This window comes from Salmo trutta, chromosome 37 (genome assembly GCF_901001165.1).
Source record: "Salmo trutta chromosome 37, fSalTru1.1, whole genome shotgun sequence".
Lineage (NCBI taxonomy): Eukaryota > Metazoa > Chordata > Actinopteri > Salmoniformes > Salmonidae > Salmo > Salmo trutta.
Window position 1 is genome coordinate 5,723,572 of NC_042993.1, and position 16,680 is coordinate 5,740,251.

At 44.2% G+C, this 16,680-nt stretch overlaps 1 protein-coding gene across 1 annotated transcript in view; it reads right to left on the reverse strand.

Annotated features, from left to right (window-relative positions):
* Positions 1-16,680, reverse strand: part of LOC115176614 (SNF-related serine/threonine-protein kinase-like) — a 57,085-nt gene that overhangs the window by 25,204 nt on the left and 15,201 nt on the right. The window contains exon 3 of the mRNA XM_029736724.1: positions 2,611-2,752. Within this exon, the coding sequence (XP_029592584.1) occupies positions 2,611-2,752 (142 nt within the window). The remainder of the gene's footprint in view (positions 1-2,610; positions 2,753-16,680) is intronic.

A 16,680-nucleotide genomic window follows, 5' to 3' on the forward strand; every position in this document is an offset into this window, starting at 1 on the left:
GACAACATGTTCCATATTCAATTCTAATGATAGGTAGCACAACTCTACAGACATGTTCCATATTCAATTCTAATGATAGGTAGCACAACTCTATAGACATGTTCCATATTCAATTCTAATGATAGGTAGCACAACTCTATAGACATGTTCCATATTCAATTCTAATGATAGGTAGCTCAACTCTACAGACATGTTCCATATTCAATTCTAATGATAGGTAGCACAACTCTATAGACAACATGTTCAATATTCAATTCTAATGATAGGTAGCACAACTCTATAGACAACATGTTCAATATTCAATTCTAATGATAGGTAGCACAACTCTATAGACATGTTCCATATTCAATTCTAATGATAGGTAGCACAACTCTATAGACATGTTCCATATTCAATTCTAATGATAGGTAGCACAACTCTATAGACAACATGTTCCATATTCAATTCTAATGATAGGTAGCACAACTCTATAGACAACATGTTCCATATTCAATTCTAATGATAGGTAGCACAACTCTATAGACAACATGTTCCATATTCAATTCTAATGATAGGTAGCACAACTCTATAGACAACATGTTCCATATTCAATTCTAATGATAGGTAGCTCAACTCTATAGACAACATGTTCCATATTCAATTCCATTTGGAGCTTGTGAGTGTTCTTTTCCCTCTCTGTTCATTTCATTTGACTGTGAAGATTGAATCAAGGCAGACATCTGAACAATCAAGGAAGGAGGACACTCATATAAACATTTAGTACAGCAGAGACGGGAGGAAAGGAACTGGATGTTCAAGGAGCCAAAATATCATCATCATCATCATCAGTCACGGCTTGACAAAACACACAGTCTGTTCTGCTGGGAAACACAGTACCGGGCCTGGTATTTACAGACCGTCTGTTCTGCTGGGAAACACAGTACCGGGCCTGGTCTTTACAGACCGTCTGTTCTGCTGGGAAACACAGTACCGGGCCTGGTCTTTACAGACGGTCTGTTCTGCTGGGAAACACAGTACCGGGCCTGGTATTTACAGACGGTCTGTGCTGCTGGGAAACACAGTACCGGGCCTGGTATTTACAGACGGTCTGTTCTGCTGGGAAACACAGTACCAGGCCTGGTATTTACAGACCGTCTGTTCTGCTGGGAAACACAGTACCAGGCCTGGTATTTACAGACCGTCTGTTCTGCTGGGAAACACAGTACCAGGCCTGGTATTTACAGACCGTCTGTTCTGCTGGGAAACACAGTACCAGGCCAGGTATGAACAGACGGTCTGTTCTGCTGGGAAACACAGTACCGGGCCTGGTCTTTACAGACGGTCTGTTCTGCTGGGAAACACAGTACCGGGCCTGGTCTTTACAGACGGTCTGTTCTGCTGGGAAACACAGTACCGGGCCTGGTATTTGCAGACTGTCTGTTCTGCTGGGAAACACAGTACCGGGCCTGGTATTTACAGACGGTCTGTTCTGCTGGGAAACACAGTACCAGGCCTGGTATTTACAGACCGTCTGTTCTGCTGGGAAACACAGTACCGGGCCTGGTATTTACAGACCGTCTGTTCTGCTGGGAAACACAGTACCGGGCCTGGTATTTACAGACCGTCTGTTCTGCTGGGAAACACAGAACCGGGCCTGGTATTTACAGACCGTCTGTTCTGCTGGGAAACACAGAACCGGGCCTGGTCTTCACAGACGGTCTGTTCTGCTGGGAAACACAGAACCGGGCCTGGTCTTTACAGACTGTCTGTTCTGCTGGGAAACACAGTACCGGGCCTGGTCTTTACAGACTGTCTGTTCTGCTGGGAAACACAGAACCGGGCCTGGTCTTTACAGACTGTCTGTTCTGCTGGGAAACACAGTACCGGGCCTGGTCTTTACAGACTGCGGTCTAGTTCAAACAGAGCAGATGGACTCTCCCCTACACTGTTACCATGTGCATATGACAAATAAACTGCTGTCATTCTTTGCTAGAAAGCGACAGTAAATTCAGAGAGTAAATGGAGGGCTGTCAGGCCTATATTCTATGTGGCTGTGCAGTCCTCATTTAGCCCACAGTATAAAATCACAGTAGATCATTTGTTCAGCTGAAAAAGATAGCAGCAGCACATTTCCTGAGTCTAAAAATACTGAGATGGAAAGATAAACAATGAGAGTAGCTAGTAGAGACATGACCTTTTACTGGAGTCAAACACTGGCTCTGTTTATTACCCCCCTCCCTGAATTCAACTAGAACTCAATCTAGAGCGATAAGCATCAACCCCGGGGTCAATCCAAAGCTATGGGAATAGCAGCAGACATATTTATCTGTCAGGACCATCCTGATTCAGGAAGCTCAGAGAAGTGCCTGAAGAAAAGTGAACTGCCAATGATTGGATGTGCACAGATCTGACTGGCAACCTTCCAGACCACAGAGTGTTGACTGGCGTCCAGACAGACGTTCAGGCTTAACACAAAGGAGAGATGTGGTCACAGGTCTGGCTCCTATTCAGATGTTTACAGCTCATCTGTTACATAACCAAGGCTGAAAGACAGAGGTCAGCATCTGTTCTGGAGAACACTTGTTAATTAGGATGCGTGTACATGTCTGCGTGTGTGTCTGCGGGACTCACTCTTTGCAGGCGTTGGAGACGTGGGTGGGTACAGTGTATTTACAGTCCATGATCATGGTGAGGGTCTCGCTGTCGTTGGCCTCCTGGAAGGGGGGCTGTCCACACACCAGCATGAACAGGATCACACCAAGACTCCAGATATCTAATAGGAGGAAGAGGAGAGAGAGAGAGAGAGAAGGTGAATGGATCATTCTGCTACACTATAACCTGGCTGGGTACTGTAGAACCATCTGTAGGTTCAGAGCACTGTGTTCTATCAGCCCTGGGATTCTGCTGGCCTGGGCTAAACAGTCTGGATTCCCCCTGCTGCAACTACCTTGGTGATTCAAAATCAAATTGTAGTGTGTGTGTGTGTGTGTGTGTGTGTGTGTGTGTGTGTGTGTGTGTGTGTGTGTGTGTGGGGGGGGGGGGATTAACCACGCAGACCCCAAACACCCCAGCTCAACCTTCACATCACACCACTGTGGTTACCCGCTCCAATTTGCATACCGCCCCAACAGATCCACAGATGATGCAAATCTCTATTGCACTCCACACTGCCCTTCCCCACCTGGACAAAAGGAACACCTATGTGAGAATGCTAATTCATAGACAATGGCTCAGCGTTTAACACCATAGTGCCCTCAAAGCTCATCAATAAGCTAAGGACCCTGGGACTAAACACCAACTGCAACCCGGACTTCCTGACGGGCCGCCCCCAGGTGGTAAGGGTAGGTAACAACACATCCACCACGCTGATCCTCAACACGGGGGCCCCTCAGGGGTGCGTGCTCAGCCCCCTCCTGTACTCCCTGTTCACTCATGACTGCGTGGCTGCGCACAACTCCAACACCATCATTAAGTTTACCGATGACACAACAGTGGTAGGCCTGATCACCGACAACGACGAGACAGCCTATAGGGAGGAGGTCAGAGACCTGGCTGTGTGGTGCCAGGACAACAACCTCTCCCTCAACTTGATCAATACAAAGGAGATGATTGTGGACTACAGGAAAAAGAGGACCGAGCACGTCCCCATTCTCATCGACGGGGCTGTAGTGGAGCAGGTTGAGAGCTTCAAGTTCCTTGGTGTCCACATCACCAACAAACTAACATGGTCCAAGCACACCAAGACAGTCGTGAAGAGGGCACGACAAAACTAATTCCCCCTCAGGAGACTGAAAAGATTTGGCATGGGTCCTCAGATCCTCAAAACTGTTCTATCTGCTACTGCACGGCAAGCGGTACCGGAGCGCCAAGTCTAGGTCCAAGAGGCTTCTAAAGAACTTCTACCCCCAAGACTCCTGAACATCTAGTCAAATGGCTACCAAGACTATTTGCAGTGCACCCCCCACCCCACCACTGCTACTCTGTTGTCATCTATGCATAGTCACTTTAATAACTCTACCTACATGTACATATTACCTCAAATAACCAGTGCCCACACACATTGACTCTGTACCGGTACCCCCCTGTATATATAGTCTCCACATTGACTGTGTACCGGTACCCCCCTGTATATATAGTCTCCACATTGACTGTGTACCGGTACCCCCCTGTATATAGTCTCCACATTGACTGTGTACCGGTACCCCCCTGTATATAGTCTCCACATTGACTGTGTACCGGTACCCCCCTGTATATATAGTCTCCACATTGACTGTGTACCGGTACCCCCCTGTATATATAGTCTCCACATTGACTGTGTACCGGTACCCCCCTGTATATAGTCTCCACATTGACTGTGTACCGGTACCCCCCTGTATATAGTCTCCACATTGACTGTGTGCCGGTACCCCCTGTATATAGTCTCCACATTGACTGTGTGCCGGTACCCCCTGTATATAGTCTCCACATTGACTGTGTGCCGGTACCCCCTGTATATAGTCTCCACATTGACTGTGTACCGGTACCTCCTGTATATAGTCTCCACATTGACTGTGTACCGGTACCTCCTGTATATAGTCTCCACATTGACTGTGTACCGGTACCTCCTGTATATAGTCTCACTATTGTTATTCACTGCTGCTCTTTAATTACTTGTATCTCTTATTCTTTTTAACTGCATTGTTGGTTAGGGGCTGGTTAGTAAGTATTTCACTGTAAGATCTACACCTATGGTATTCAGCGCATATGACTAATAAAATGTGATCACTAGCTAAATAAACCTGAACTAGAGTTCCAGATGTGTCGTCAGCTCTGCTAGGCAGCAGTAAACGTAGAGATGGCTTTCCAAATGACACTAGTCCCTATATAGTGTACTACTTTTGACCAGAGCCCTAGTCCCTATATAGTGTACTACTTTTGACTAGGGCCCATAGGGACTCCTGAAATCCACCTGTCATAGCTGATACTGAAGTCAGTTATTTAAGTGCAGCTGTGATTCAGCCCGACTCGGAATAAGGAATTCATTATTACATAAACACATACTCTATCTTTAATGCCCAGCTTGTCTCAGAATTAGTCAGTCAGATACTTGCAAAAAGCACTTAAAAACACAGATTACAATGAGGATTTTAAATAATTCTCATTAAGCCTAGATGCCCTCAAAAAATGAACTAAGTCGCAGCGTATAACCCGGCCCTCATTACACAAACAGTGCCAGTTAAAGATACAAAAATAAAAATATCTGTAGCTAGCCCACAAAACACTTTCAAATCCTCCTGGGGTCCAACAACCTGTTCATCGGAAGATTTGGAAAGTGTCATGTAAAGGACCTGTTAACTAGGTCCCAGGATGTAGGAATGTTGCAGAGGTCCATGTGCCACTGAGGGTTGACTGCCCAACAGTAAAAGGTGTCAGAGGCTACTTGTAGTTGTGTATCTGCTGGATCATTCACATCTCCTGTTGATGTCTGATGCCAGCAGCTCCAGGGAGGAAGGTGAAACTAGTCCACAGGGCTCCTCCTTATTTCTCAATGAGATGAGGGCCTGCCTCCCTGTTAAAGCTGCGGTCATATTATTACTGCTGCCTCTAGAGGGGCATCCAGGAGCTTCTATTCCACCTCAGCAAGCTGGAGGGAAGGAAGAGATGGGAGGGAAGGACGGACGGAAGGAGGAGACCGACGTACGGACGGTCGGAGATGAGGGATACAGTCTGCAGTAGCCATGATGCACATCAAGCCTCCATCCCCACCACGAGCCTGGCTGATGAAATATTACCATGGTGTTTTAAGGGGAAGGTCCCCACGATGTCAATGAGTACTCCGTGTTCCAATGGCATCCCCTGTGTCAACAAATCCTAAATCAAACGCTGCTTTGGGGTTCTCACAATGAGGAGGACTTGCTACATGGCAGCTAGTGTGCTTCATTAGACAGTGGAAACCTAATGTTGCAGGTGTACAATAAAACACCTGATCCCCTACATACTGCTACCGACAAATAAATAAAATAGATCTATTTTTAAACTGCTGAGAGGTTATCTAGTAAAATGTGGAGGAGTCAAGATGGACTGACGTCGCTGGCTGTCTTTTCCATTTCCCCTGAACAGCAGAACCTCTAGTTCAGGGGTGTCAAACGTCCGGCCCGCGGGCCGGATCAGGCCCGCAAAGGGGTTTAATCCGGCCCGCGAGATGGTTTTGTAAAGTATAAAAATGAGCTGCAATTTTTCAATAAAAGAAACTGCTGTTCCAATTGCGTCCACTGGATGGCGCAATAGCAATTGTGTTAAGCAAGCAAACCGTTTATAACGGAGCAGAGCAAGTAGGTCAAGCAAGTGCAGCCAGTCCAGATGAGCTACTTTGTTTTGCCCGCGATATTTATTACGGCTTCTACTTTTAACATTTTGTGCTTTGGCACCATCATTGCCCCAATATGTCTCTGTCAAAAAAGAGAAAAGTGGACACAGAGTGCAGAGTGTTCCAAGAAAAATGGTCATCCTCCTATTTATTCACGGAATTGAATGGGAAAGCTGTATGTTTGGTGTGTTCACAGCATGTTGCAGTGCTGAAAGAGTATAACCTTCGTCGCCACTATGTGAGTCTTCATGCCGACAAATATGACAACTTTCAAGGACAGCGGAGAAGAGAGAAGGTGAATGAACTGTTGGCGGGTCTGAAGAAACAGCAGTCTGTGTTTACTCACAGCCGAGACATCAGTGACGCTGCAGTGAAAGCTAGCTACCTCATTGCTAATGAAATCGCAGTGGCTTCAAAACCATTTAGTGAGGGTGAATTTGTAAAAACATGCATGATGAAGGCAGCGGAGATTGTGTGCCCTGAAAAGCGCCAGGCTTTTGCAAATATCAGCCTGACAAGAAACACAGTTGCAGACAGGATTTCCGATCTTTCAGTGGATTTGGACAGCCAGTTGAAGCAAAAAGTAAAGTCATTTATTGGGTTTTCAGTTGCAATTGATGAAAGTACGGACATTACAGATGTTGCACAACTGGCCATTTTCATCCGCGGAGTTGATGACACATTGACCATCACCGAGGAGTTCGTGGAGTTGGTGCCGATGACAGATACAACGACAGCAGCTGATATTTTCACCGCACTCGTCGGCGCGCTGGACAGGGTCGGAGTGGACTGGTCCCGCGCTGTCAGCCTGGCTACAGATGGTGCGCCCTCAATGATCGGGAAAAAAGCAGGCGTTGTGACAAAGTTCAGAGAGAAAGTGCAATCTGCAAATGGAGGACGTGATTTTTGGACTTTTCACTGTATTTTGCACCAGGAGGCTTTGTGTTGCAAGTCATTAAAGATGGATAACGTCATGAAGGTGGTCATCCAAACTGTTAATTTCATCCGATCCAGAAGCCTGAATCACCGTCAGTTTGACAGCCTTCTCAGAGAGAAAGACCACATCTATGGCCTGCCATACCACACTGAGGTAAGATGGTTAAGCCGAGGTGCTGTGCTTAGGCGTTTCTTTGATTTACGAGAAGAAATTGAACAGTTCATGGAAGAAAAGGGCAAACCAGTGTTAGAATTTCATTCCGCAGAATGGATGCAGGACCTTGCATTTATGGTGGATGTTACAGAGCACCTGAATAACTTGAACAAACAGCTGCAAGGGCGCAACAAAGTCGTCACGCAGTATTATGACAGCATACGTTCTTTCAAGTTGAAGCTGTCATTGTGGGAGACGCAACTCGCCGGTGGTGATGCAGCTCACTTCCCCTGTCTGAAAAATGTGTGCGCGACCCAACATGTGGCAGACATGAAGCGGTTCAAAGATAAAATAACGGCACTGTTACGGGAGTTTGAGCAACGCTTTCAGATTTTTGGTGAACTGGAGAAAGACTTCAACGTTTTTTGCTCGCCATTCACCGTGAATCCCACTGATCTGCCCGTCAGCATCCAACTTGAAATAATAGACTTGCAGTGTGATTCCGATATGAAGGGCAAATTTGCCGCAGCTGGCTTGGACACATTTTATCAGAATCTCTTGCCAGGTTACCCCAACTTGACAGCCCTCGCTGCAAAACTGTTGTGCATGTTTGGAACCACATATCTTTGTGAGCAAGTTTTCTCTGTAATGAGCATAAATAAAACAAAGCTGCGCTCAAGGCTCACGCACAAGCACTTGAATCACATCCTGAAGTTGGCTGCCACTCAGGATGTGACGCCTGATATTGATGCGCTGGTGAAAGCTAAAAGATGCCAGGTATCAGTAGTCAAATAAACTATGCAACCCCACTTAAAGTGCTGCATGAGACACCCTGATATAGTTCTGTGATCTGTGATATACTTTTGTGAATCACTGAGGCATTGTGTGTTTGTGTGTTCTTTTTCTTTAGAATTTTCAAATAAACTTGAGGTGTTTTATGATTAATAGTGATGTTGTGCTTGTACTATTGTGGACACACTGTCCTCAGGCTCCAGCTTTATGTTTTATGTTGATCGTATTAAAACAAAGAAAACAATCTGAAGTTGTTGTTTTTAAGTTATATATACCATGATTTTACCGGTCCGGCCCACTTGGGAATAGATTTTCCTTCATGTGGCCCCTGAGCTAAAATGAGTTTGACACCCCTGCTCTAGTTGTTGGGGACTGGGCGGAGCCTAGACGGTGGTGGTGTTGGCTCCCCATCCTCTAATAGGCTGGTGTACTACTCTCTCTCTACTTTGTTACCAAGGATATTGTTTTTCAGATTAAAAAATAAATAAAATACAAATCTGACAATAGCCTATATGCTAACCTAGCTTCAGCATATCTCTGTCATTCTGCATGCAACCCACTAGCCTGTGATTACATTTACTGTATAGTGAGAGAGAAAAAACAACCCTGACCCTTCTGGGGGCCTTGATGCCTCTGCCATGTTAATTTCTCTCTCTGTGTGTGTGTGAGATATATATATATATATATATATTAGTCGTGAGATGCGAGAACAGTAGCAACAGTGATGAGCTCCAATAGGTTTTGCAGGAAAGCAATGCATTGCAATCAGGAGGCCCATTGCTTCATTACAGCAAATAGAACACAACGTTCTAAAACCGTGCTTGGCTTCACATCATGCCAATCACACATGCAGTCAACTTTATTTTCCCATCATCAAAAGAGAATATTTCCATGCTGTGACCCAGATCAGACATCCTGAGCCCAGACTGAGCCCTGTACAGAAATAACTCCCTGCAACTCTCCCATCTCTGACCGTGGAGGAGCGCCAGATTCAATCTAACCTGCTGTGCCACTGTTTATACTGCCTGTCTACAAACTAGCTAGGACCCGCAGGAAGGCGCACACATTATTTTACCAAAAACTGTGGGTATCAGTACCTGTAGGAAGAGTACCTGGTATTTCCACAGTAACCAAAACCCTTCTGTGAATTTATTTTGACCATGGGGGAAAAAAAGCTAGTTCTATGTTTAGGCTACACACTAATTGTATAAATACTGCAATACGGGTTCAACTGAATGGAGTCAGGGAAGTTAAAACACAACCTTCTACCTAAGTCAGCATTTACTGTCTGTCTGCTACACATGCACACAAGGTGTCAACTGGAAGAACACTAGATTCAGTAGCACCCCTTCCCCTCCACTTCAAGACCAGTGACCCTGCTAGAAATGGACAAATCTAGAGCTGTTTCTGGCCCAGGTCTCTTACTGAGACACTTGAAGTCAGCCACAGCCTGCCAGGCTGTCCCTGCCACAATACCTCTCCTTGTCGTCTCCACTGTTTCCATATCAGGCTTCGGTCTCAAAAATAGCCATTCTAACACAGCCCTGTCTAAGGGGACTGTTGACATTAAAAACTCTAAAGAACAGGCCTAGTTGAATGTAGGCGGTCTGAAGAGACAGTGGGATTTTCAGTATTTGCATCTTGTCTTAGCCTAAGTATTGTCAATCAATAACCTTGAGAATTGTGCAAATATCCCCAGTCAGACAATCATTCAGTGTTGACAAGTGGCTCATTTTTATAGTGGCAGCAAGGTATGTGGACCTGTCCTTTAACACTGAAATAGGATACAGCGCTGCTGTATTGTGAAGCTCCTTATCAATGCTTTGTTCAAGTAGAGCAATGGTTCCAACTCCGGTCCTCCAGTACCTCCAACAGAACACATTGTTGTTGTAGCCCAGACAAACACACCTGATTCAACTCATTGAGGGCCTGATGATTAGTGACAAGTTAAATCAGGTGTGTTTGTCCGGGGCTACAATAACAAAATGTTTACTGTTGGGGATACTCGAGGACCGGGGTTGGGAACAACCCTCACATTTTTTACGGTCCTGAGAAAATTTCAGGTCTGCTGAGCGCAAACTTGAACATTGTGAAAATTCTGTGCAACTTCCAGCACGCGCTAACTGTGACACTGAGGCTGTCTCCACTTTAAGTTACAGTTTTAACAGTGGCCAAGTAGGCTACTGTGGTTATGTGATCATAATGTAGGTCTACCAGAGTGGCCTACCATCAGAAACAATGGAGAAAGTGCATCCTATAACATTTTAACATGGAAATAGCTGCTCTATCATTCAGCCTACAGTAGCAGCCAATGTGTGGTTAAATGTAGACCTACATTCCATGAGGCTTTTGATAAAAACATGCAGGGCTTGATATTAACCTGTTTATCCACTTGTCCTTCAGACAAGAAGGTGACTGAAAATGTTGTTGTTTGATGCAAGAAACCAGTTTACAAAATAAAATGCATTATTATTCACATACCATTATTACAGAGAATCAGACAAATTATGCTACCCTCTGCCTATTGGCTACTTAGCTTATTCAAGCCTGTATAGAAATACAACTATGCTCCTGAGTGGCGCAGCAGGCTATGGCACTGCATCTCAGTGCTAGATGCGTCACTACAGAACCTGGTTCGATTCCAGGAGTCCCATAGGGTGGCGTACAATTGGCCCAGCGTCATCCGGGTTTGGGTTTGGCCCTGTTATGCGGTCATTGTAAATAAGAAATTTGTTCTTAACTCACTTGCCTAGTTAAATAAAATAAAAAAATAAAAAACGGAAGACAAAAAAAAAAAAGAATAACTTTAAATCCTACTCGTTATTAAAGATGTCTAGAAATGTACACATTTTGTGCTCGTAGGAAGCAAATCACTCCCCTATTGCTGACTACAAATTCTCCTTAACTGGGCTAATAACTCACTAACTAGCAAAAGATATCAACAAAATGTGCACACGTGGCTATGTGCAGCTCTTGCTTTGATCTCAAAACAAGCACATCTACTCATGCCCACAGTCGTCAACACAGATCCATATATGGAAATGGTCTATTTGCATATAGGCCTACTGCAGATCTGATTGGTTATACCACACCGGTCTGTGTAGAGTACATGCTGAGTTGTGTCCAATAGAATCCTACTCCTACCTACAACAAAATCTCTTGCATAGTTAGTTTTGTTGCATTGAAAGTGGCTAATATTGCGCTGATTCAATCACAATTGCCACAGTAAAGGGAAACGTTGACAGCCACAGTAAAGGAAACGTTGACAGCCACAGTAAAGGGAAACGTTGACAGCCACAGTAAAGGGAAACGTTGACAGCCACAGTGAAGGGAAACGTTGACAGCCACAGTAAAGGGAAACGTTGACAGCCACAGTAAAGGGAAACGTTGACAGCCACAGTAAAGGGAAACGTTGACAGCCACAGTAAAGGGAAACGTTGACAGTGTTAACTCAACAGTAAAAGAGAAACGTTGATAGAGTTAACAGGGAAAACTCTAGAAAGTTGAGTGAAGTTCAATCTCGTGCTTGTCACTGTGGGCTGATATTTCTTCAGCGCTCTCCTGCTGCGTGCACACTCCCAGCTTAGAGGGAACATTGGTTGGGAACCACTGAAGTAGAACACATTCTCCTCGGTGCTCACAACTCAACTTGTTTATCTCAGGGTCATATGTGCATGCAGAGAGAGACGGGAGTGCAAAACTCAAGATGTGACATCTTTTGAAAATGTAGAAATGAAAAGGGCTGAGTTGCAAGTTCCAAGGGGAATTTCCCCCTCTCCTTACATGTCTCTGAAATGAGCAAATGATCCCATCCCCCCAGCACCGTACATACATGATGACTGGGATTGTCAGAACACGTCAGAGTCAGAGCTTTGAGGCAGACTAGTAGTAATCTTCACAAGATACACAAAGTAACAGAGCACACTGGATCTAAGATAATACTCAAATGTTTTGTGCCTTCAGTTACTGTATGGCTGTGTGCACACATACACACAGTTGTAGAGTAAAAAGACATGGCCTGGAACATAACCCCACTACTCAGTCTTCAGAGAGACTATATACAATGGATAACTTAAGCGCTCCCACCACCTAGGTTCTTCCACATTTTGATGCATTAAAAGTGGAATTGAAATGTATATAATAGTGATTTTTGTTTGTCACTGATCAACACAAATTACCTCAATGTCAAAGTGAAAAGAAAAAGTTATTTTTGTAAAAATGTGTATGGTTATATAAAAAGTATTCACCCCCTATTATGACAAGCCTAAATAAGTACAGGAGTACAAATCTGCTTGACGAATCACATAAGTTGCATGGACTCACTGTGTGCAATAATAGCATTTAACATGATTTTTGACTACCTCATCGCTGTACCCAACACACATAATTATCTGTAAGGTCCCTCAGTTGAGTAGTGCATTTCAAAACACAGATTCAACCAAAGACCAGGGTTCCCCCCCCCCCTCGCAGAGGGCACTTATTGGTAGATGGGTAAAAAAGCAGACATTGAATATCCATTTGAGCATGGTGAAGTTATTAATTACACTGTAGATGGTGTATCAATACACCCAGTCACTACAAAGACACAGGCGTCCTTCCTAACGGAGAAGCCAGCAGAGGAAGGAAACCGTTTAGGGATTTCACAATGAGGCCAGTGGTGATTTTAAAACATTAACAGATGGCTGTGAATGGTAGAAAACTGAGGATGGATCAACAACATTGTAGTTACTCCTCAATACTAACCTAAATGATTGAGTGAAAAGGAGGAAGTCTGTACAGAATAAAAAGCATCCCGTTTTCAACAAGGCACTAAACAAGTAATAATGCAAAACATTTGCCAAAATAAATGTACTTTGTTTGAATACAGCATGTTGTTTGGGGCAAATCCAACAACACATTCCTGATTATTACTCTCTATATAGTTCAAGCATGGTGGTGGCTGCATCATGTTATAGGTATGCTTGTCATTGGCAAGGACTAGGGATTTTTCAGGAATAAAACCCCCAGAATGAAACTAATCACAGGCAAAAATCCTAGAGGAAAACCTGGTTCAGACTGCTTTCCACCAGACAGTGGGAGATGAATTCACCTTTCAGCAGGAGAATAACCTAAAACACAAGGCCAAATTTACACTGCTGTTTCTTACCAACAGGGTGAAAGTTAATGTGTGGCCCAATTACAGTTGACTTAAATCTGCTTTAAAATCTATGTCAGGACTTGAAAATACCTGTCTAGTGATGATCAACAACCAACTTGACAGAGCTTGAAGAATTGAAGTCAAAATATTGTACAATCCAGGTATGCAGAGCTCTAAGAGAGACTAAACCCAAAAGATTCACAGCTGTAATACCTGCCAAAAGGTGTTTCTAACATGTATTGACTCAGGGGGGTGAATACTTAACTAATCAAGCTATATTAGTTTAGTGTTTAATTTTTCATATGTTAGAATTTGTCTTCCACTTTTACATGAGTATTTTAATGTAGATTGTTGACAAAAAAAATGACAATTAAACCCATTTTAATTCCACTTTGTAACAATAAAATGTGAAGAAATCCAAAGGGGATGAATACTTATATGTACTGTACATCTCCCTGGCTCCATTTCAACGTGATGATTGACAAGCACTCAAAAGGATTTAACACAACAAGGCACAGAAACAGCAGCAGGCAGTGATTATGGAGAGGATTTCTGTGCCAATGTTAATAGGGGCATTGGGGTGTGTAGTTGGCCTCCTGCAAGTGACATGAAGAGTAACAGATGTTGAAAGGAGTGAGGCAAAAAAAAAAAAAAAAAAAAAGAGCAACCTGATTAATGCAGACAGCCACGTGTATCTCTCTCTCACACACACACACACACACAGTGTTCAATCTCTGTAAAGCATGTAGATAATGAGTATGATGAGAGCGCAGAGACCCCAGGAGATGTAGAGATCTCACCACTTGTCTTGATGAGAGAGAGCAGAGACCCCAGGAGATGTGGAGATCTCACCACTTGTCTTGATGAGAGAGAGCAGAGACCCCAGGAGATGTGGAGATCTCACCACTTGTCTTGATGAGAGAGAGCAGAGACCCCAGGAGATGTGGAGATCTCACCACTTGTCTTGATGAGAGAGAGCAGAGACCCCAGGAGATGTGGAGATCTCACCACTTGTCTTGATGAGAGAGAGCAGAGACCCCAGGAGATGTGGAGATCTCACCACTTGTCTTGATGAGAGAGAGCAGAGACCCCAGGAGATGTGGAGATCTCACCACTTGTCTTGATGAGAGAGAGCAGAGACCCCAGGAGATGTGGAGAGCTCACCACTTGTCTTGATGAGAGAGCGCAGAGACCCCAGGAGATGTGGAGATCTCACCACTTGTCTTGATGAGAGAGAGCAGAGACCCCAGGAGATGTGGAGAGCTCACCACTTGTTTTGATGAGAGAGAGCAGAGACCCCAGGAGATGTGGAGAGCTCACCACTTGTCTTGAGAGAGAGCAGAGACCCCAGGAGATGTGGAGAGCTCACCACTTGTCTTGATGAGAGAGAGCAGAGACCCCAGGAGATGTGGAGATTACCACTTATCTTGAGCACAAATGTCCCTGGTGTATAACGTGGTGGTTGGTGTTTAAGTGCATCCAACTGAGTTGGCATAAAGACGACAAAATTGGCAAGTCATCACTGGCAGTGAGTAGAAGAATTAGGCTTGGGCGGTGAGAGCCTTGGGAGTCACTCACTGTTGTGCAGCATGCGCCAGGTGATTTAATTACATTATGGAGTTCCACCAGTGAAATGTTTGCCAGATAGATATCTTACAGCTATTAAGTTAATGGTCTAAAATGTGCTAAATGCTCTGCAGTTGTGCATTTGGTTTGCTAATTTATTAGCTAGTTAGCTTCTTCCAAAAATCAAGCATTCGCTTGGTAACAGCAGATAATCCCCTCCTGGATCAAGAGCCTTGCTAGCTAATATTTGTTTTGTGCGTGCAGCAAATTGAGAAGCATTTTTTTTGTTACTTGTATAGTTTAGGTCAGAAACTACTAAAATGTTCGCAATGCGCTGGTTAGCATTTAGTTAGTATTCTACTACATGGGATTTTACATGTACTTGTTAGCATTGCTAACCTTCAGATTAGTATCAGTGGGATTTTAAAACAGCGCCCCTTGTGTTCAGTGTCGGTATTACTGAATAGGATACCAAATATCAGAGTATGGCAGAAGGTCGGTATGAAGGTATGACAATCTGGATACCGCCCAAGCGTAAGAAGCACACAGATAACCTAAGACGTGAACAGCCACTATTAGCAGCCATGACTGAACTTCTCTCCCCGCCTCATCCCCTGTTAAGCAAGTCCATCAACCAACCAACCAGGCCCATCACCAAAGCAGGAGCTGCAGCTCGTGGACAGTGAGGTCAGTGAATCAAGCCTAGGGGCAGAGGTAACACTGACTAGGGTTGAATGGCGGGAACCCAGTCACTGAGATTTATCGCCAAAAACAACTCCCTTTTCCCGGGATAAATAGCAGAGAAGTGTATATGAACAGCATGGCGTGTAATGGAACTGTTAAATTATATGCGGTGACTAAATTTGGCTTCTCTGCGGCCTCCGCATGATGAATCAACAACGCTCAGGGTGGGAACAGACAGCCCATCTCAGTATGGAGTGCAGTTCACAATGCATGTAGACCTCATGGTAAGGTCTTTTGTCACAGGTAGGCCTACATTTGCTGCAGCATAGTCTATGCTACAGTAATATAAAGACTGAATCAGTGTCTAAATTTACCCATCCATTTCAGGGGTCACCTTATTTTTTTGTAAAGATTTTTTTATTTTTATTGCAGCTGCAGAGTTTTAAAAAACAGCCTCACTCGAATATTGTTGCTTTAAAATCAGTGCACGCGCTAGCACTCTCTCGCAGTCGCTCTCCCCGTTCAAAATTGCATCCAAAAGAGATAATCCTCTTCTAGATGTCCTAGCTTACCTATTTCAGGTAATACATTCAATGCAGTATTAGCCTTATATTTAGCTAATTAATGATGGGTTATGCATAATAAGCTTGTAATTTATAGCCTTTGTCTGTTGCTCGCACAGTACGCACGCACCTGTGCTCCCCCGGCCTCTCTCCTTAAAAAACACTCCTCAGCTCTTGGAGTCCCATGCAGGAAAAGCCAGACTAGAATAGCTCGCTGGACATCATTTTATAGCATTTCTTATACCAATAGACTATTTGAAGGAAGAGGGACGCAAGTTGGTTTGCTGAATGTTAAACACAGCATCGAATAGAACTCATGGGTAGTTTGAAAAAACAGCGAACGTGCGATGGCGATAAGCTATAGCAGTTATTTATTCACACCCATAACCATTCAATCTTCCTGAAGAGAAGTGAAAGCCTTCTGCATCTAATTCTAGTTCTATATTATACAAAGGATGTCATTAGTATGATGAAGATAAGGACAACAAAGCGTATTTAATTGAACTGTTGAAACCAAGGAAGG